The sequence below is a fragment of the Carex rostrata genome, chromosome 19 (assembly GCF_964058835.1).
Source record: "Carex rostrata chromosome 19, lpCarRost1.2, whole genome shotgun sequence".
Classification (NCBI taxonomy): Eukaryota; Viridiplantae; Streptophyta; class Magnoliopsida; order Poales; family Cyperaceae; genus Carex; species Carex rostrata.
Genome location: NC_135936.1, coordinates 8,740,277 through 8,763,220, shown reverse-complemented (window position 1 = coordinate 8,763,220; position 22,944 = coordinate 8,740,277). Strand labels below are relative to the sequence as shown.

The following is a 22,944-nucleotide window of genomic DNA, read 5'->3' as shown; positions in this document are numbered from 1 at the left end:
TTGGAGCCTTGACAAATCTTACTAAATTACTTGGAAGGCATGAATTGAAATGGTTTATATGCATGGTTTATGCATATTGATATATATAAGTTGATATGGTGAATTGAAATTGAATTATCCTGCATGTTAAAGTTATGCCCTCAATTTTATTCTTGGTTGTAAATTATTATTGCTATATTACTAAATTGAGGGGGAGTGCATAATTTGAGGGGGAGCACTTTAAATTAGTGCTAATTTTTCACCCTTTCGTCGATTTCCAAAAGGGGGAGAAATTGGTACAAATGGATTGAATGCAAAATCAAAATTGGATAAACTAATTTCTGAAAATTTTCGATTTATGCACTTACTCACATTGTATGTTTTTGCAAATCGCCAAAAGGGGGAGATTGTTGTTCGTACAATAATCTTTTACGTCTATTTGACTAATTTGCAAAAACATACAATTATTGAATTTTACGATTTCTTCTATTTTGAGAATATGTAGGTCCAAGAAGAGTAAGAACTGTTGAATAATAAGCTTGGACTGAAGAAATCATGAAGACCCTTATCAAGAATACATATTGTAAAATCAAATGCTTGGTAAAGTATGTGTGAGGTTGATTAAATTGAGATAAAACGTTATGAACGTTTTTAAAATGTTGGTAACGTTTTATAATAATCAGAAGCTTCAAAAGAATCAAGTTATAACGTTATAACGTTATACAACCGTTGTAACGTTTTACAAACGTTATAACGGTTGATAAACGTTGTAACGTTTAAAAGCTACAGAACAACTGGAGTGCAGCTGTTCAATACAAACAATAAACGTTGTAACGTTAATAAATCGTTATAACGGTTTTGAAACGTTGTAACGGTTATAAAACGTTATGTAACGTTTTTCTAAGCTGTCAGAGAATTAAAACCCTAAATCGTATTTGAATAAAACGTTGTAACGTTTAATAAAACGTTGGTAACGTTTTATGTCAAACAGCTCATTTTTGAGCTGCCACTATAAATAGGTGAGTGAGGTTTTCTTCTCACTTACTCTAGCCGACCCTAATTAATTCAAAAGTGATTTTCTGAGAGCTTAGCCTACTCCATTGTTGTGAGAGCTTAAAACTTCAAAATCCCTCAAGCAACCTCAAACCTACTTCACTAATCTTGTTATAGATTAGGTTAGAGTGATCTTTTGAGTGTTTCTCTTGTGTTCCTAGACAATCGAGACCTTGTTCTCATCTCTTTAAGTTGGCCGTTTGACTTCCCGCTTGGTGTGTAAGGGCTCAACGGTTCACAAGTTGTAATCCTTTCGTATTGGGTAATAGAAAGGCGCACCTCACAAGGTTGCGAAGCCCCGGAGACGTAGGCCTTTGTTTTGCCGAACTCCGTTATCACCCCGCGTGTCAAATTTCTCTAAACTCTTCTATTTACTTTCAATTGCAATTTAATTTCAGATTTTGAGCAATTAGAGGTGCCTCTAAGTGCAACATTCTTTACTTCATTGGCTCCAACCGATGGATTCTTTCTTAACCAATCTCCTACTTTATCTGATACCCAAGAACTAGAAGCCATTTTGCCGTCAACCATGGTAGTGGCTGGGCAAGAATGATCATGTGGTAATACCTTCACCTGTAATTACAAACTTCAAACTTGTCAGCGAATAGGAGATGTATAAATTGCAAATGAGTCTTATAGCAAAAATAATATGCTAAATGACCTGCTGCACATGACAAACACAAAGAAGAGAAACAATTTAAAAAAAAAAAGTTTGCATGAATCAAATTGGTACCTAACTATTAGTATACGCTAGTTCCAACATGAGAGTTACCTTAGCATAAATTGGTACTGAACTGCTAATTATCAGTACTGTAATTTATCAATAATAGTTTGCATAAATTCTTATTCACCAAACTAGATTGCAAGTAATACAGTACTGTAATTGTTGCATACCTTGAAGGTTTTGTTATCTTGGAGTCTAGAAGCATGAATTCTCCAAGGATAACTAGGATCTTTGCATTTTCCTATGAACCTAGTCTTGTCCGACTTCACCGTAAAAACTTCAAACTCATTTTTAATTGCAAAATGCCTCAACGACTTCTTAAATGCATCTACATTGGGGAATAATTCACCAACCGCTATTTTAGGGTTTTCAGGGTCAAATGCAAAGACCCGTTCACTGTCAACGTCATCATCTATAGTTGCCTCCTCATCCTCCAAAATAGAATCTGGACCAATGTGCTCCTCATGTACAGCCTGAACACCGTCGCAATAATTATCTTCATCATTAACACCCACATATTCATCAGGATCAGGATCGTCGAATTGATCAGGTTGCCCTGCAATCTGACTGGTGTGAGATGCCCCTACCTGACTACTAAGTGTAACAGATGGTGCTGGTTGGGATGAAGTGTTACACCCCTGAGAGCTCTCCACTTGGCTCTGATGAACAGGTGCAACAGGTGGTGTCGGCTGGCATGGAGTGCATGGAAAAGTGGGATTTTTCGTATCACAAGCATCAGTACAGTCCATGTTGCAGTCCATTAAAAGACCTGATGACGAACATTTCAAAAAGAAACACTTACTTAGAGTTATCCAGTATATATATATATGCACATAAATTTCAGAAGTATGTAAACCCCACATGCTACTTAAAATCTCCATATTCATAAGAGAAATGCGTAATTGAACCATATTGAACAGAACTTTAATGCCCCAAAATACATCCAGTAAGTTAGCACCAGTATGCCTTGAACAGAACCAATCGGCACAAATCAACAAGGAAATGGCACAGCCATACTCAACAGGGAAAGGCAAGCACAGTCAAACCTCAAAATGGCAACAATTGTAACGATTGATCAAGTCTATTCGGGAAAATCAACAACTCGCAATGGAATAAAATTCACTCAAAATTAAGTATTGGAAGGAGTATCCTTTTATTTTAGCATAACTAATTAGGCTCAGAATTATAAGAAAGTTTACTAACCTAACCTCAGATCTCTGTAGAAGGTTGCACTGATCTCGTACAGTATGGTTCGTGCCTTCAGAGAGAGAAGAACGGAGCATGTATGGAGGCGAAGAAGCACGGTTGAAACTTATATTGAGTGAGGCGGAAGTGGTTCCTGTTGAAACTTATGAGTGAGGCGGAGAAGCACGGTTGAGGCAGAAGTGGGCTAGGGCTCAGAGAGAAGAACGGAGCAAATTTTACCACTACACCTCAGAGAGAACAACGGAGCCATTTTTCCTGTTGAGAAGAACGAAGATGTATGGAGGCAGAAGTGGGCTCAGAGAGAAGCTAGGGCAAGGTTTCGTCCCCTTCAGAGAGAACGATTCATAAGGTTGTATGACAGGGGTATTTTAGTCCGAAATTATCATTATTATTTTTTTAACAAAATTAATACGGTATAAATGGCAATTTTACAAATAATCAAGTTTGTAATGGCATTTTTACAATTTTCGATTTTGGAGTGGCATTCTCACAATTTCCAAATTTTGGAGTGGCATTTTCATAATTTTTCCTAAAAAAAAAAGGGTCAACATGGGGCATAAATATAAATATAAATATAAATATAAATATAATACGTATACGTCGTTGTGCACGTGCAGTGTGCAGTGTGCAGAATGTGCAGAATGTGCAGATAGCAAAAGGCGCGAAATGGAAGGTACTGTGATGGCAGAATTTCAAACCCACGAATGAGAAATGAGGAATCCAACCAAACTTTTGGGTCTTTTTGTTTGGTAGGATATTATTACTACAATCTACAATAGACAGTACAGCTTTATTAATTTTTGTTTTTATTTGGGTTACCCAACTACCTTTTTTTAAGTACCATAATACCATTTGCAATTTTGCATTCATTCATGATGGCACTCTGATTTGGGTTTTACTATATTATAATGGCCTGCTGTGGTGTTGTGTGGACGTGTGGTGTTACCGACAAGACAAGACGCTCTAGGCATCTAGCTATAGCCTATATTCTATTTCTAGTCATCCATTGTCCGATGCTAATTTGGATCTGTTAAATTTTATTACAAGGCTAGCTGCACTTACAAAAGCTTGTGATTTCTTCGAATCAATTCATTACATTAGAATTAATTTATACATCTCGCTGCCATCTTGTACAGCAATCGATGACATTATATACATAGGGACAAACTAAAACATTGAAAAAGCATTAATAATTTATATAAGAAATGAAATAATTCAGTTATTCAAGTACGTTTGATAGAGATAATATCGAATTAATTACAATCCATGCATATATATATATATATATATCACTGTCAAATGAGTTGCTTCATTGTTAAGATTTACAGTACATGCGTTAATTAATTAATGCATATGTGAAGTTGTAGCATGTTTTTTTTATTGTACACAACAAGACAAAACCAGAAATCCATATGATAAGCTAATATAAAGTGAGAAACAGTGATGTGGGGGGGTATGGAATTACCTCACAAAATTAAATTAAATTAAATGATAAAATTAAGCTCATCAAAGTTTTGGTAAGTTTAACTCTAAAACTCATCAAATCGATTTCAAATGACAAATCCAAACCGTTGAAACCCGCCTACCTTACGTGTGATGCATCTACATGTAAATTTTTAAATATTCGAATTAATTTAGTATAAAGTCAAGCAGTCAAAATTAGAAGGTTAATAAATTAATTTTAGTGCATTCATTTTTTGAACGTTTTTTGACCGTTTGACTTTATACTAAATTAATTCGAATGTTTATAAATTTCACATGTAGATGCATCACACGTAAGGTAGGCGGGTTTCAACGGTTCAAATTCGTCATTTGAAATCGATTTGATGAGTTTTAGAGTTAAGCTCACCAAAACTTTGGTGAGCTTAAGAGCACCCTAGTTTTACTCATATAGAGGAGTTATATATATATATATATAGAGTTAGGCTGGGGTGCTATGGATAGCATAGTGGCCTCTATGCTATGGCTCAATATTCGAGTTTTCAAAATCCAAACGGTCGATCCGAACCGTTCATCTTATTCTTCATATTAATATCTGCTTGGAGACCAAATTTTATAATTTTCTGAATTTTTTTACTATTTATTAAGCCACTTTGAAAATCGCTAATCCAACGGTTTTACTGTTTTGTGCAGCCACCGTTGGATCAACAATTTTGTAAAATACTTAATAAATAGTAAAAAAATTCAGAAAAATGTAAAATTTGGTCTCCAAGCAGATATTAATATGGAGAATAAGATGAACGGTTCGGATCGACCGTTTGGATTTTGAAAACTCGAATATTGAGCCGTAGCATAGAGGCCACTATGCTATCCATAGCACCCCAGCCTAACTCTATATATATATATATATATATATATATATAGTGATATCTTACATATATGGAGGGCTTGGTGGCCTCTCGTCTCCCTCAATAGGCACTATATATGTACAAACGGATAATACCAAGTTACCAATCTTGAATAATAAACAATTACTGTTATAAAAAAAATCAGCATACACATATGTAAGCATGCAGAGGAACTTCTTGGAAATTAAGGAGTGCGAAAGTATGGCTAACAGAAAGCGATATATAGATTCTAATTTTAGAAAGGTAAACAAAGCAAGCCAGTGTACATAAATAAACTACAATGACGACGCAGGTATATATAATATATATATAATTACTGAATTATAATTATTTGCCCATATAATTCCTTCGCTGTAGCTAAAATTGATTATGCACACGTGCAAGGACACGTGTGGGAACTTTGATTGGTCAGTTTTTGTGGGAGAATACGCACAGTTTTTTGGGGTTTGTCTTGGTGGTTTAGAACGGTTGGAGTTGGTAAGAATGTGCGTAGTGAGATATGATCGATCTGATCTGATTGCCGTCTGTAGATTCTGTACAAATATCTCCAATATAATCTAGATATTAACAAGTTTGCCACTCAAATAAGACAAGACTTTACTGCTGCATTAAATTAAATTAAATTAAATTAAATTATATAAAAAAAGTGATCTGCTAATCATGACTTATATTTAATTAATCACGTGTGAATCATATCATATATAATTTTAAATTTTAAAGAAATTAAGAAGTTATCATGATTCAATGGGATAAATATTAATGGAGATAAGATATATTGACATATTTTCGCTCAAGTTTCCAGGCATAAATCAAGTTTAAAATGATATATATGTTTTAATTATGTGTTATACTAGCTTGATAGTATAATAATTAGGCTCAAGTTTTATACTTTCTTTTTTTATTGATGAGAAAAATGTGAAGTAAGTCTTATAGATACTTAATTATACAAAACACTAAATATCTTTGAACAACTAGACACCAAATAAATATATAAAACACTAAATATCATTGAACAACTAGACACCAAATAAATATGACAGAATTTGAGTGGCATTGATGAAATAATTAGGGTGAAGCATGCCTTTTCTCAACCAAAATATACAAACCCCCCTGACCTTTTCTAGACGTACACAGTGTTAGATTTTAAAAGAAGCTCTGGAGATGCACTATTCCCTACCAACACTACCACTCCTAAAGTTCATTTGCTCATATATACCAATATATATCCTTCCTTTTCTATCCCTTCTTCTTTCACCAAGTGCCAACAAGTAGCGTTGCTTAATTTCATGGACACACTTAATTAGACTCTATTGTGCCTATGCTTGGTTGAAGTTAATTAATCTTGCTTAATTTCATGGACGAGAGCCTCCCACCCGGCTTTCGGTTCCACCCGACCGACGAGGAGCTAATCACATACTACCTTACACGCAAAGTTTCGGAGTTTGGATTTGTATCACGTGCCATCACTGATGTGGATCTCAATAAGTGTGAGCCATGGGACCTTCCCGGTAAGCCATGCATATGGGATCTCAATATATTTCCGTATTCTGATTTGTGTTTTCATTCAGTTCAGGAATCAAATCATTAATATATATGTGCATAATGTGTTTTAGGATTTAGGGATATATTAGGTTACTTTAGGATTATTATTTTGTTTAGTGTCATCCGACAGTTTGCTAATCATTAAATGGCGCTCATCGATATCTAAGGTGCTTGTCCCTACTGGTATAAAAGGTCGACAGACATACTAGAATAAATTTGGAGCAATGGCATTATGTTGGTAATAGCGATATCCTCGATCGGGAATGATAATTTTTGTCGGCTTACTCTTGACAATATAATAGTTTTTTTTTTTAATCCACAGATTCTTGTAATCATGTAGCTCCTCTAATGCTCTTCAAATGTTACTCTTTACACCCAAGTAATTAGCTCTTTTCTATAACTAGAATTTAAATGTTACAGCGAAAGCAAGTATGGGGGAGAAAGAATGGTACTTCTTCAGCATGAAGGATCGTAAATACCCAACCGGGTTGAGGACAAATCGGGCAACTGATGCCGGTTATTGGAAAACAACGGGCAAGGACAAGGAGATATTCCATTGTGGAATGCTAGTTGGCATGAAGAAAACCCTAGTTTTTTACAAGGGGAGGGCTCCAAAAGGCGAAAAGACCAATTGGGTCATGCATGAGTATAGGCACCAAACCAAGTTCCCCTACAAGCCCAACAAAGTATGTTAATTTGTATATATTGTCAAAGCAAGTTTGTATATAATTAATATTCTTTGCTTAAATAATTAAGTCATTCAATTTAATTATATTTATTGACCTTTATTTGTATATAAAAGGCACTCTCTCAGAGGTAAGTGATGAATATTATATATGTGCATGCAAAGGCCAAAGGACCAAAAAAGTACTAAATAAAATGACCTCGATCTAACTTTTTCCTTTTCATTTTTTTCTTTATATGATATATAGTTCAAGTGTGACTAATTATATGGATCGATTATTGATTAAAATTTATTTGTTTACATGTTTCGAAGGATGAATGGGTGGTATGCAGGGTCTTCAAAAAGAGCTCAAATTGCAAGAGGCCACAACCAGACTCGCCGCTCGACTCACAATGCAACGCAACATCACTTAGTGAGCTTGGAGAGATCGATGTTTCGATCCTAAACAACCTCGTCAACCCCTCAAGCTCCACTAATGGGCTACAAAATGGCGAGCACTTCAACCTGGCTAAGATAGACATGGCCACATATATGAATTGGATGTTAGCAAGAGAGGCTACAAGCCAGCCTTCTATCCCCTGGCCCGCAGCAACTGCCGGCCTTCTCAGTCCGGCTGCTTTTTCAGCTAATTCTGCAATCCTAAAAGCATTGCATGTGCCGTTTAATGGCTACCCACAAAGCAATGGAGCTAATGTCACAAATTTGGGGTCGTTTGTCGGTCAAGGAGACGGTATGACGAGCTTTGCTAGCTCCTCCTCTAGGGGAATTGAGAGCAGCGAACAACAACAGCAGCAACAGCAACAGCCACCGCAGCAACAAGCACAGCTTGATCAGGAAGGAATGTGGAGAGGCTATTAGTTAAAGGGGTATTCATATATACCAAGAATTAAGTCTAGTATATACTCAAAGTGTTTTAGGCTAATTTTTCATTTCATATGTACAATTTATTTAGATACAATATTTACACATGCATACACATATATAGGTGGAACGGGAAAATCCCATTGGACCACGTACGGTTATGACGATGTTGGATAATTGTTGTGACTATTTATTATGGTTGTAACTTGTTGTTTAGATATATATAGGATATTTGGTCTTTAATTTGGTGCCAGTTGTCAGGTCTTGTCATCTCATTCGTTTATGGCAAGTGTATACTAGTTAAGACATATATAAAATATGTTCAAGTTGTGTGTTAAAAATGCGTTCATGGTCACATGCATGTTCTTCGTTAACCAAAGAACAGATATTGTTTTGTATGTCTGCGGAAACAAATTCTTGACACCAAAGGACCAACACTTGGATACATGCAAGCATTCTCTAAGAACTTTCGAAAACTATACACAAACTAAATTTGTCTAATTGTTATTTTTACCAAAATTATTAGGTTAGAGTATCAGACCCATGACATACATTTAGGGGTGAAAACGGAGCGGATAATGCTGATACTAAATTTGTATCCGTCTTTCAATTAGCGGATATGAATACAGTTACAGATAGTATACGGATGTCAAAATTCAAAACCAAATCCGCCTTAAACGGATTCAGATACAGAGTAGATAATCTATGAATACAGATGTGAAACGAATAATTAATTGTCGGATAATTGAATTATTTAAATTATAAAATACAATACTAATTAAGAAAATTCAAATATAAAAATTAATGAATAATTTAAGTTAGTTTATAATTTAAATCTATGAAAAAATCAAATTAAATAAAAAAACATACGAACTGGATTTTGAAATGGAGAGAATTAGTAAGGGTGCCTTTTATAATACTATACATGGCAGCCAAGGTTCTAAATAGCGTTTATCGTGTCATAGCGAGAAGCCTACAAAAAAAGCTATAGCGAATAACGTCGTTATAGCGAAAGCTATGTCACATAGCATTTTTTTTATTTTTATAAAAATTATATCATATATTTTTACTAAATATCAACATTATCTAAGTCTCATAGAACAAATATCAAATTGATTAAAAAATTATAATATTCATATTGAACTAATACAAAGTCCAAATTGCGACTCAAAATATCCATAGTAATACTAATATCATAAACTATTGATCTTTTTCTATTCAAAATATATTCAGCATCATGACATAATCTATCTTTTTTCTTTTTAAATTTTAAAATAACCTAGACATCATGACATAATTAACTATCTTAATCTATTTAAAATATTCAAACAACTATATAGTAAGTATCATTTTGTTACTTCAAGAAATATCTTAATATATTCAATCTAAGTTTTTATTTAAAGCCCATATAAATTGAAAAGAAAAAAAAACTCATGTTGCATAGCTCGTTGTAGCTTTCTTATTTTGATTTTGTTTGATGGATCTCTCATTAAATATTTAATAGTTTAATATAAAGCTTAGTACGTCAATTGCAAAAAAAAAATCATGGTTAAAATTCAATATGAATCTTTATTTAAAGCCCATATAAATTGAAAAAAAAAAAAAAAAGTTCATGTTGTATAGCAGGCATTATTTGCACTACACGCTATGCGCTATAGCGGACTGCTATTACTGCTATAGCATCCGTAGCTCAAATAACGTGTTATTATGCCATAACTTAGCGTTTAGAGTCTAAAAACGTTATAGCGCCGCTAGTGCGCTATTTAGAACACTGGTAGCAGCAAATGACTTTTCGTTTTTAAAATTTAAAAAAAAAAAAAAAAAAGTCTGACTATCAAACAAAAGAAAGAATCTCATAAAGCATAGCATCTTTTTTGAATTTGGGTTGCGCAAAGGGCCTCGTAGTATGAGCCTCATAAAGCAGAGAAAAAGAGCCACATAAGTCATAAAGCTAGGTCTGTCCGGATAGTTCGGAAACAATGTTAGTCTCACGTAGATGCTTAATATGATAGTATAAAAAGTTTCCGACTGTCAAATACTTCACAGTTCAATAGCGGAGATTACATTCGTGACCCGGATACATTCGGATATCTGATCCGTTTTATCATCTCAATCCGAATTCACTCCTATCTAAATATTATCCGGATCCAAATACGGATACTATTAATCCTATCTAAATATTATCTGAATCCGGTTAATATTCGAATTCAGATTAAACCCGGATATGGATTGGATTCGGAGTGAATTATTCGAATCCGTTTTCACTCCTACATACATTGATATAGAGTTGTTCCTAAGTTCACCAAGTCTCTTTGTGAAACGATGAATCCAAACCGTTGAAATCCTTTTACCTTACAAATGATGTGTCTACATGCAAAAAACTTATAAATTAATTTTAATGCATTCATTTTTTGGACGCCTTTTGACCACTTGGCTCCATACAAAATTAATTCAACACAGTTTTCAAACATGCACACATTAATCCTGGTTTGCTAAATCAAAGCAGACACCGATATATGGACTAAATCTGAACCATAAATTTAGCTTCAAGGCTCCAGATTTACAAACAGGCAGACTAACGAACGGCCAGGTAGCTTTGAGATTGTTGTCAGATACTGAAGCCACCTAAACTGTGATCCAACAGTAATTTGCATCATTGGGTTCCTGAACAACAGTACGTAGTGTACGATCTAATACTTCATTTTTATTCTAAGCAGGAAGGAAGAAAAGAAAATAATTCCATCAGGCGAGATAAAAGCTGCCCTTTGTTTTTTTTTTACTGAACTTTGTACATCAAACAGCTGTGATTCTCCCCTTATTTGCAGTACAGTTCACTTGAACAAAGTTACCCAAAATACAAAAAGTGGAAACCTATTGTACATATTTACGCCTTATCATCGTTTCTTCTTATCATCTTTCTCTCTTTCTACTACAACGGGAGCCGCTGGAATACTAAACCACAACTCTCTGAGCCTCCGGGTCCACCTCTCAGTGCTTGCTCTCCTTAGTGGAGAGTATCGGGTAAATATTTCCAAAAATGCCATTAATACTATGAGCCGAGTAGGCACCAAAGCCAAGCATATTGCCATTCCAACCAATGCTAGTATAGCCTTGTCTGTCGCCTATATATATGAATAAAAATACTTGAGATCAGCATTGTTAAGTATGGTAATTTACAAGTGGAAGAGATGCATTGGCAACCATTTCTACCTGATGACTGCAACAATTAAATATTGAGTTGGGCTACGGTGCTTCGTGAAGTAAAGCGAGTGTTTTACTTCACACTCATATTTTGTGATTTTAAAGTTCAAAACGTCGATTCAAACCATTCAAGTTGATCTCCATATTAAATTGTGCTTGGAGACCAAATTTTACATTTTTTGGAAATTTTTTACTATTTCTTTATAATTTTTTAAAATTGCTGTTTTTGATGGTCCAGAATTTTCTGAAAAACAGCAATTTTTAAAAATTCTAAATAAATAGTAAAAAATCTCCAAAAAATGTAAAATTTGGTCTCCAAGCACAATTTGATATGGAGATCAACTTGAACGGTTCGGATCGACGTTTTGAATTTTGAAATTGAAGATATAAACGTGAAGTAAAACACTCTCTTTACTTCGCGAAGTACCATTACCATAGCCCAACTCTTTTGTTAAAATTCAAAAGGTACAATTGTAGAATATTCTCTATAATTTGAGTAGAAGTAGGGTGCTCTTCTTACCATGTCTTTTGGTGAGCTTTACTTCAAAACCTATCGGAATGGTTTCAAACGACTAATCCAAATCGTTGAAGCCAATCTACTTCACGAGTGATGCGTTTACATGACAAATTTATAAATTTTCAAATTAATTTAATTTAAAACATAAACTGGTAAAAAAATGATAAAAATAGAACGTATTAAAATTAACTCATAAAACCTTCTTTTCTTCCTAGGAGGAAAGGTCCTAAGACTGTGGTTACCCAAAGGTCGAGAGTTCGAGCCCCTCTCACAACTTTCCAGCTTCTGTGAAGCTTTTAAAAAAAAATTTTATTGACCACTTGACTTTATACTAGATTAATCCGAAAATCCACAAATTTGACATGTAAATGCATCACGTGAAATAGATCGGTTTTAACGGTTTAGATTTGTCGTTTGACATCATTTCAATAGAATTTGTAGTTGAGCTCACCAATAAAGAATTGGTGAGCTTAAGAACATCCTAGTTCTACTCCTATAATTTAGATATGTCACCTATCAAATTTGATGCAATTTGGATGACAACACTTGGTCACTGATCACGTGTTGACAAAATTGAGCTCTTAATTATTCAAACTGTTCGATTGATGATCAATCAATTTTACAATTGCAACAAACTTGATACACAACCTATCTAATTCATATACAACATATTTGTAAGTTTACTTTGCTGACTGTTTGGTTGGTTACAATTGTTAAATAAGTTTGTTGTCAGTATACCCTATCTTTTTAGAAAGCACACCATATGCTTTAGGATAAAAGACCCAACATTCCAACAAAAACTTGCAACTAACAGGCACCACTTTTGGATAAATTGAAGATGCGAACTGCCATTGCGCTATATGGAATAATTAATAAAAATAACTTAATAACTGGTTCTATGCAAACTTGAGACATAGCAGTTCAAATCACTTGATTTAATCCAATTTTTTGCTAGGGAATGGATAAGGATCATTAGTAGGGCAAAACAAGCCATCAGCCAAGCTTGGCTTGGCTCTATCCAAATTAGACATTGACTTGGCCAAGTTTCCAAATATTGGGGCAATATTGGCAATTTTACAGGATTTAATATTCCATTGAATTACCATACAGGTTATCAGCGAACTAACCAAAAACATTTTGGGTATTTTTCTGGATACTATTAGGGAATGGGATTTCCTTGAAAAAAACAATTAATCAGAATCACTATACCAGCTAGTTCCACTACATACCTGAGAAGGCACAGCCATAAGCAATGCGCGAAGTTTTAGAAGGACGATATTGCCATCCTGGACAAACTCTTCAATCTGAGAGATGGCATTTTGGACAGCCAGGAGCTGCTCCACAGTGTTCATGGAAGGTGGGGCCACCACTTTCAGCTCATCTATGGACCTCCCCCGGTTACTAAGCTTGGTCAAAAGTATGAATAGGGCCATGAATAGAAGGATTCCTACAGTTGCATATGCTATCCATCCCCTGATAAAGATTAAATTATGGTTGTCGGAACATACCAGAATGACCTCATGACATTTTTCTCGTTTTAGTTCTTTTTATATGCATTAAAAGAAAAAAAAAAAATAGTGCACCTATGAATAGTCTCCTGAAATTTCATAATAGAAGGGAAAAAAAGTGTGCAGTAGCTTCAAGAGATGAGTGCAAAAGCTGAACCTCATAATAATGAAAGTAGAAAAGCAACAGAACAGAAGTGACTTCATTGGATCTTCCCAGAATGCCAAGGATAGAAGCATCTGCCCTATTTTAATAACGGGATCCAACAACTCCTGTAACATAAAATAAAATAGCAATGAAATAAGACATGCAACTTAAATATAGTAGGCTTCTCACCTACCATTTTTCCTTTATTATAATAAGAATATGACTTTTACATGGAATTTGGGAAGTAATCTGCCAATATACATACGCTCTACAAGGTCCATAAGATTTCAGGGGCTGGAATCTTTTTCTTTCCAGATCAATAAGAATTAATTGTAAGCAATACGTTTGCGCTTAATTTGCTTCTGGTAAACAAACTTATATTTTTTTTCTTCCTATCTTGTGTTCCTTTTTTTTTGGAGGGACACGGGTATATCAAATTTGAATAGCATACTAAAATATATAATTGGGTAAAGAGTAGGGTAAATTAGGATATTTTACTTTCATGTAAAGGTAATTGAAATAAAATAAAATAAAAAACTCAATCAAAAGTCAAAACACAGAATCATGTCAAACTATAGCAATAAGGACAAATCTGTGCCTTAAATTTAGCATACCTTCATAAGGGCCAAATTTGTATCGAGACCATCAACCTTAACCCCATCAACAGATGCCTTAGCTATCTCCACTTTCTTGTAATTATCCCTTGCGAGATTCACAGCCTTTTCCAAGGAACTCATCTCCCCTACCAAAATGTCTCCTACTAACAATCTATCGGCACTGCTCTCGCCACTTCCTGACACAACACCCAAGTTTGACAACACGGCACGTGCTGACATGGAATAGAAGTGGCTCCCGCTCTTGACCTTCCCCCTAGAGGTGATGCTATTAGCTAGAGTTTCTAGAATGAAGTCACCACCTGGAAGCTTGTCGCATAGGCTAAACATAAGTAGGGTTTCAAATTGAAGATTAGGGTTAGGGCTTTGGGGAATGTCTTGGAGGGCTTGAAGGCGCAAAACTCCTAGTGAGGCTTTTAAAAGGGTTTCTTCTCTCTCAACCCCAGTTATGTTGTGTTTCTCAATAAATCGGTGGGCATAGAAAATCTCCAACATTATAGCCAGCCAGTAGTCTCTGCGCGAGTGGCCTGTTAGTTCAGGGAATTCCATGAACACTGGCTCTGACCTATATAGGAAATTTTAAGTAAAATAGTAGTCATGATATGGTACAAAAATTATGCTCCAGTATCAACTTGAAATTTACAAAACTTATTAATCATTGTGTAATATAGGGATCACAAGAGCCTCTTTCCTTCATTTCGGGGCATCTCACTAATTTGCTTGGATTTTGCAAATTCTTAATATGTAATTAAATATATATATATATATATATATATATATATATATATATATATATATATATATGAGATGGACTTGGGTGAGACGTGGAGCACCACGCGTTTGTACTTCACGCCATATTTTTATTTTGAAAGTCCAAACAACCGATCCGAACCGTTAGATGTGATCTCCATATTGAAATGTGCTTGGAGACCAAATTTTACATTTTTTGGAATTTTTTACTATTTATTAAGCCACTTTGAAAATCTGAAAATCCGGGTAAACAGTAAAAACAGTAAAAATTTCTGGACCATCGGATCAGCGATTTTCAAAGTGGCTTAATAAATAGTAAAAAATTCCAAAAAATGTAAAATTTGGTCTCCAAGCACATTTCAATATGGAGATCATGTTGAGCAATTCGGATCGGTTGTTTGGATTTTCAAAATGGCTAAAATGTACCATGGAGCACCAAACGCGTATACTCCGCGTCTCACCCAAGTCCATCTCTATATATATATATATATATCTATGTACAGTTGTACACTGCCTCTAATCTAATTTGTGCGAAAGAGGAGCACTGAAAATTTCGTCATGTTGTTTGTTTAACAGAAGGGAGATGAAGTGATTAGATTGAGGCAAAATAAAAGTTTAGTGACTTGAGGGGACACACATCTAAGTTAATGACGAATCCATGAAAATTGTCAAATATATGTATTGGAACAATAACTATTTCAATATATGGACTTACAATTTGATGGATTTGTACATGACAGCTTTGTCAAAGAGGCGAGACCCCCATGGACCAGTCAATTCAGGCCTTATTACCTGCTTTAAATCCCCAGCTAGCTCATAAACTTTTGGCTTGTCATAAGCAACAACTTTAAGGGCTTCAAAGTAAAGTGTATGGTCTGTCAATGTCAACCTCCCTGTAATAAAATAGCATGTCAATGGTCAGAGAAAACAAAAATGGAACAGGTAGTCCTGTATGAAAACTTAAAAAAAAAAATAGAACAAACCAGGCCAAGCAGAAGTGCCGACATGCTCAAGTATAGGCTGTGTAGTCAAAGTGCCATCTACTTCAAGTATCTTTTCAGCTCTCTCTGCACGCAAGCCAGCTAAAAATGATGACTCTGATTGCGACTTCATTTTCTTTATCGCTCTGCGAAAAATAAATTCCTACATCAAATATTATGCATGAGGTGCATGAAAAAAAAACTAATAAAGGAAACACTAACCTGTCTATACCGGCAAGATATTTGTCATAAACAGCAAATGAAAGACGACCCCCAGTAGAAGAGGAAAGCAGGTCAAAAAGATTTGAGCAAGTAATCACTTCTGCAATGGTAGGAATAGCAGGAGCTATTCTGCAAAATGCCTCTAGACAAACAGTACTATCTGCATCGACCTGTTACACATACAATTTGCAAGGACTTACTAAAAGACCAAAGTTTGTAAGCATTGGTACCATCAAGGCTCTTAAATGCCAAAACATCAAGTTTGAGCTGGAAAAAAACAGGATTTTTGGTGAAAAAACACCAGTGGTTCAACTTATTTTTAGCTTATGTTTGGAAACAAACATGGAGTAGTGTCGAGCCAGTAAAGTAAAAGTATGGTATATTCAATCTGGTAAAAACAGTTTTATTGTTACATATAATGACCCTTTTTTTTTCTAAATTCCAAAATTAACTTAATTATAAATTCAAAATGATTCAGGGTCTTAATTACAAGAACATGATTTTTTTTTGTTTCATTTGCAAATAAGGTGAAACCATGGTTGTAATTTACCGAAAAATAAAAAGAACATAACATGCCTTGCAGTATTGTTCAAACACTGTACCAGCAAGAATTGTAATTAGCATGTACCTTGGCTACAGATTGGGTAGAGGAAGAGGGGATTTCCCAAGCAAGCATCATGTCAAAAGTCAGGCGGCGAAAGGATTTATCAGCCAGGTGCCCTGTTATGTGTGTGGCCAGACCCAATGCTCTTAGACAACTGTACTCTAGAAAATTTCTTGCATAGTTGGCAGGACTCTTAATTGTCTCTGATGCTTCCATTTCAAAGTTGCTCTGGAGCTCATCCATTGACACATCTAGCATTCTGCATAATATACAAATTACAATAATTGCAGTTTTCCCAATTCTATTTGTTGCAAGTGGTTTACCCAAAAATGTCAGCATGATAACAGGATTTTTGTACCATTAATGTTTGCTCTAACAAGAACATATGGTTCTACATTGGTAGTTTAACTGGCTCATAAAGTACCAGTCATGATTAATGCTAGTTGTGTACCAAAAATGCCCATCAACCAGAGCACACACCACGTTGTCCCAATGCCCACAAGTGTGTCTCCAGCACACAAATTCAAATTCATGCTAGGTTCACACTTAACACAAATTTGTACATGATTAACGCTCAAGAATGTTCATGGGAGAAATAGGGTTTATTATGTGCACACTCCGAGCGGTCGGCAACTCGGGGGAGAAAATGCCTCGGGCATCAAAATCATTTCTCTTTTGGTGATTCCCAGGTGACAGAAAGCCATAAAAATGCTGGCACACATAGCAGCACAGGACCGAACCAATTTGGAATTGAATAGACCATGTTACTTTTGGTTTGAAGACATTTGTCTCTGTTATTATTAATTGGGTTTTCATATGATGATCAGTAGATACAGATATGAAATCCACCAGATATGATTTTTGTTTTTTCCAATGAAGAGGAAAGCAATAAGAAAATTACCTTGAGCAACGGCCCACTATGACATTAGCCGTGGGGGATAATTCAGGGATCCATTTCCTTTTGCCAGATGGTGACTTCCCCATGTCTTCAAATTCTTCATCAAAAGAAGTTTTTCTACTGAGAACCCACTTGAAAGATCCCTCTTTTACAAACCCTTCTATCAAATCCATTGTCTTACTCATCATTGCCATCTCTATTCCACTTCAATTCCTTAGTTTCCAGCACCAATTATCCCAAGCGAGAGATAGATGCGATGAATCCACGGTGGCAAGCAGATTTTGATACAAGATTCACAGAAATCTTAAAAAAGGCAAGTATCAGTCACTGAGGTTATGAAAGAGAATGGATACGGGTAGGTGAGATTGGGGCAAAGCGGTGAAAAGTGAAGCCATTTAATGCGAAAGAAAGAAAGCAAGAAAGCAAGAAAGGCAGGAGGCAAAATTAACGACAGTTGAAGAGGTTTCCGGGTTTTGGTATCGAGAATCCAATCGAACCCTTTTTATCGTTTCTTTTTCTTTCGTTTCTTTTACTGATCTACACTTGCGTTGCGGCTATTTTTTTTTCTATGGCATGGATGGAACATTGGAAATATCAGATATGAAATATGCCAATGTTGGGCCCGGCCCGGTAACTCAAACGGTTCAATTCCGGCCCAATTGGCGTGTATGCAACTTCCAACCCGTTGTATCCTTTTCCTTAGCAAGTTTGGATAGAATGATAGATACTTTCTAACTTATTTCACGTCCATTTCACAGATTATGATATATCTTACTTCTTTGTGAACAAGTATGAACTTATATGTTCAATAAAAATTAAAAAAATAATACTAAAGTTCACAAAGTCATTATTAGATGGTTGGACAAAACTCACATCTCGTGTCATGGAAAATATTATTATTTTTTTGGTTGAAAAAAATGATATTTTTCACTTTCCAATAATGTGTTGTTAGGTCAGCGCCTCAGCGGGTGCCAGGTGGTTAGTTTACATAATTTATATATATATATATTCATACTTAAAATTATTCATGGGCAAAATTCTTGTTTATGTGTGTATGTAAATGAATCAATAATGAGTATAAGCTTCTCCATTTGGAAAGTCATAACCAATGAATTCTTTTACAAAATATATGGAAGGGAAAGAAAGAAAGGTAAACTAGACAATAGCAAAATAAAAATAAAAATATAACATAATACATCAAAATATTTTTCTAGTTTTTACCATGCACTTTCTCAAAGAATAAAATCAGCAATTTTCATTTCCACTCAAATTTCTTATCCATGACAATACAATTTGAGCACCTTTTTCCCATCCACAATCTAGCATCATATCATGTGCTACTCCTTTCACACATACTGACTCAACATCATAAAATTTCGCCGTCTCATGTAGCCCCTCCATGTCCTAATATTGTTACATTAGAATGCATTATATATAGTAACAAAATGAGGAAATCAACAATTCAACAAATCATTTCCCTCTAGAATATTGAAAATTCAAGAAAAATACCCCAACTTACAATGCTGATTTCTCTACTGTACTGTTAATTCAAGTGCCAGTACTGATACCGCAATTGGTCATATGCTGTAAAGGTATAACCCATTCAGCAGCTATATTTTGTTTAGTAAAAAAAGTGTAGAAAAACACTTACAACAATGAAGTCATTACTTGCACCCAGTACAAGAATCTCTATTGAACCCTTTGGTATTGAAGGCACTGGCAATGATGCATTTAGTCTCCTTAGGTCAAATAGAGGTGTCTTGGAACTTGCCTTCATTAGTTCTTGATACCTAAACAGTGTACCTTCTTACATTACTTCAAAAGTTAAAATCACTTCCTTTCGCAGTCAACAGCTGCTGACAGTACAGTGAAATAAAATGAACATATCTGTGTGCTCACATTCAAATTAAGTAATTATAATTCCATTTGTACCCTTAAAAAATATCTAGAAAAATCAGAAATATCATATGTGACCAACTCTAGAACACGGTTAAGGTCCCATTGTTTGCGGAAAAAAATAGAAGAAAAAGAGCGAGACCAACCACGCTTTCAACCTATCTATAAAGAAAAAGAGTTAAGCCATAAAAAGAATAAGTTTGGGTACCCTTTGAGGCAAATTAAGAGGATGTGCTACTGAGTATACTTTACTGTTTTCGAGGGGTCAACATGATATCCCTCATTTTAATATGAGATGCTGATATTTTGAATATGTGTAGAGTTAAAAAAGAAGCAACCCATAGATCAATTGTACCTTAGTACGAGGTGATCTTCCATTTCTGAAGAGAAAAATGTTTCCCTACAAAGAGATAAAGAATTTGCGAAAGCTTTTGCCGCCAAGCTGAGTGTCACCTAAATATAAAAAAGTAAAAATTTATATTTATCAATCAATTATTGCTGTGCTTCTGAAGTAAAATCATACTGAATGATGACAAGTCCTGACAGGTTGCACATGGAAGTTAAGGACCAGAAGAAAAGAATTAATTGGAGATTTATTATTTAATACTGACCTTGATAGCAGCTATTGGTTTTGTTAGAAGGTACCGCCAGACGAGACCACTGGAAAAGAAAAATTCAACGAAGTCAGTATTAACTTCTTAACCAAGCCACCATATAATAGAGATTACTCGGCAAAATGAACAGAAGACACCAAATTATGTGTGGTAATTGCAAAAGTATCCCACAAAAGTCAAAGCTAAGTCCATTCTAACTAGTTGTCAGAAAAGATAAAAAAAAATTACCATATTTCCCATAATTCAGTAATGACCGATAAAATTTACTCAATGATGTGATAGAATAACAGTAATGACCAATAAACTTTACTTACTGACCAAGAAGCAATATTGATGTGATAGAATAACAGAGTTGGAAAGCCAAGTAAAGGGATGGGTACTCATAATGTTGATTAGTTTATAAGGGGTATTTGTAATATTTTGATAACCATATAGCAATATCCATCATATCTCACATTTCGTAGGGGTATCCAAGATATTTTGAGCATTTCCAAAGAGTACAATTCCACCCAGAGATAAATAGCGAGTGTTTCTTTGCAAAAGGACACAAAAAACCTCTACTTTAATTTATCAAATTAAGAGGTAGTTTACCTATTACCAGAAGGTGGAACAGAACATAAAAAGATAGCACCAGCAGGCTTGGGGTATATAGTACCTGTTTCTAGAACAAAAATATTATTTTAGACAAATCTGAAAATAATTGTTTTGTATATGCACTGAAAATAAGTTATTTACTAACTGAAAGATGAATTTGTCGTGGTAGAGAGGTATGACTGGATGATTAATCCACCAAAAGAATGCCCAATCAAAACTGGTGGCGCACTTATCTCTTGTCTGATAAAATCAGCTATGTCATTTGTATGTGTCTACTGCAAGCCATATGAAATAAATTAAATTTATTTACATCATATATAATTATGGAATTAAGTTTCCTGTTACTGCAATTTAGGTAAATTAAGCCCAGTTCAGCTTCTTGCGCAATTTAGCCCCTCTAGAATTCAATGCTATATGATTTGCCCTATCCTGTGTATATACCTCAACAAAATGTAATTTAGCCACAAATTACTCCCAGGTACACAATTAAACACAAACATGTCAATAAATAACCCAAAAAAAAGGAACAAAATTAGTTCATGCCAACAGAGATTCTGGCTCTATCAGACCTGCCAAAATAGTGGTGCCAGGAACGTGTTATGTGTTCATCTATGCACATTTTAACCAAACCCAAAAATCTCATTGAGTATTTGCAGTCAACTTACCCAAAATTTCCTCATGGATGCAATATGCCTCTTAAGTTTCAATCCAACTATTCTAGACTGAGCATTACCCAACAGAAATTAATTTTCATTTTGTTTGGTTTTTCAGTTTTATAGACAATGCAGCACTGGTAGAGATGTTGTACTAGAATACCTCAAGTGTACCAGCTGCTGCCCCTTGTGGCACATCGCTTTCTCCCTGAAAAGTAAAAGGATACATACTGAAAAAATCTCAAATCAATAACCCTAGATGGATTACATGCTTACAAGCATGTTGTCTGTATTTTGCCATGATGTAACTGAAATGACAACGCTAGTATTTGCCCTTAAGTATCATCCTTTCCTCATTTTGGCCTTTGGAGTTTGGACCATGAATTCATCGTCCTAAGGTTAAAATATGTTAATAAAATAAATAGGCGATGGGGCTATGACAATGTCAATGTCCATATCACCAATACCTGATGGCAATGAAGCCATTAAATATCCATGATGAAGAAATGTTACATGTTCATCTATGATCTATGCACATGTTAACCAAACCCAATGCCAATGGAGGGGAACCCACCTGACCGAGAAGGCTTATGGCGTAGCAATGGAGGCCAGAACTGGAGAAGAAAGGCATCCAGTGTTCGGCCCAGCACCAGGCCGCGTGAAAGCTACCATGCACAAGCACCACTGGGGGTAGGGGTAGGGGTGGGGGTGCGGGTGCCCCCTTCCACGTGCCTGCCACGTGCGCAGAAGGCTTCTGTTCAATGACCTCCATTTTCAATCCCGAGGGGAGCTGGTGGAAATGTCGCTTCTGCCCTTCTCTAAGCTGGTATGAAGTCGCTCGGGTAAGGGGCTTTCTGGTCATTTTTACTGATAAGCGAAAATTGGGGTAGAAGCCATTGGCGCGACTTAGTTGACCTCGTATTGGCTGCGAAAGAGTGGAGAGTAAGGGCATTTTCGTAATCTGTGAGGAAACGGAGACGGAGAGGAGAGCTGGTCTGGCCTGACTAGCCATGGAGATGGAGTGATCAGAAAGGAAACAACCGAAAGGGATATGTCTCACGTGAGTTTCACGTGTCATTCGTAATGGTAAAATTTCAAATACACCCCTGAGAAATCAGTAAATGGTTGAATTCTCTCTAAGAAAGAATCGGAAAATGGGATTGAAATGGAGATAGCTGGAGCCGAAATTTTTATTAATAGGAAATATATTAATTAAATATCGAGATTAGAGAACGCTTTTGCGTTTTATAGAGAAATAAGGAAAACGTTCTTCTAGCCGTTATGGTTTATTACTGCCAGAATTAGCGATACTAATCACCACACTTACTAATTAACTAAAAAAAAAAAAAT

General features: G+C 35.3%; 4 protein-coding genes across 6 annotated transcripts; 1 reads left to right on the top strand and 3 right to left on the bottom strand.

Moving 5' to 3' along the window:
- Positions 1-755: 755 nt before the first annotated feature.
- Positions 756-2,505, bottom strand: LOC144571420 (uncharacterized). The gene is made up of 3 exons (XM_078320704.1): positions 1,927-2,505; positions 1,452-1,605; positions 756-784 (listed from the first exon to the last, which is right to left on the bottom strand). Exons 1-3 carry the CDS (start codon positions 2,503-2,505, stop codon positions 756-758), a joined length of 762 nt encoding a protein of 253 aa, XP_078176830.1.
- Positions 2,506-6,483: 3,978 nt separating this feature from the next.
- LOC144571512 (NAC domain-containing protein 87-like) lies at positions 6,484-8,724 on the top strand. The gene is made up of 3 exons (XM_078320836.1): positions 6,484-6,818; positions 7,273-7,538; positions 7,850-8,724. The coding sequence occupies exons 1-3, from the start codon at positions 6,665-6,667 to the stop codon at positions 8,393-8,395; spliced, it is 966 nt and encodes a 321-aa protein (XP_078176962.1). The 5' UTR covers positions 6,484-6,664; the 3' UTR covers positions 8,396-8,724.
- Positions 8,725-11,162: 2,438 nt separating this feature from the next.
- Positions 11,163-18,312, bottom strand: LOC144571511 (uncharacterized). The gene is made up of 9 exons (XM_078320835.1): positions 17,841-18,312; positions 16,964-17,198; positions 16,336-16,505; positions 16,117-16,259; positions 15,849-16,026; positions 14,384-14,948; positions 13,782-13,894; positions 13,346-13,589; positions 11,163-11,520 (listed from the first exon to the last, which is right to left on the bottom strand). Exons 1-9 carry the CDS (start codon positions 18,029-18,031, stop codon positions 11,293-11,295), a joined length of 2,067 nt encoding a protein of 688 aa, XP_078176961.1. The 5' UTR covers positions 18,032-18,312; the 3' UTR covers positions 11,163-11,292.
- Positions 18,313-18,906: 594 nt separating this feature from the next.
- On the bottom strand, positions 18,907-22,625 carry LOC144571871 (alpha/beta-Hydrolases superfamily protein). 3 transcript variants are annotated; one of them, XM_078321261.1, is made up of 8 exons: positions 22,169-22,625; positions 21,758-21,802; positions 21,087-21,213; positions 20,939-21,002; positions 20,345-20,393; positions 20,089-20,186; positions 19,489-19,627; positions 18,907-19,241 (listed from the first exon to the last, which is right to left on the bottom strand). In XM_078321261.1, the coding sequence occupies exons 1-8, from the start codon at positions 22,604-22,606 to the stop codon at positions 19,083-19,085; spliced, it is 1,119 nt and encodes a 372-aa protein (XP_078177387.1). In that variant the 5' UTR covers positions 22,607-22,625; the 3' UTR covers positions 18,907-19,082. The 3 variants fall into 3 exon arrangements, with proteins under 3 accessions (XP_078177387.1, XP_078177386.1, XP_078177388.1); XM_078321260.1 differs by having other exon boundaries at positions 20,939-21,008; positions 22,169-22,618; XM_078321262.1 differs by lacking the exon at positions 18,907-19,241 and having other exon boundaries at positions 19,490-19,640; positions 20,939-21,008; positions 22,169-22,618.
- Positions 22,626-22,944: the final 319 nt, after the last annotated feature.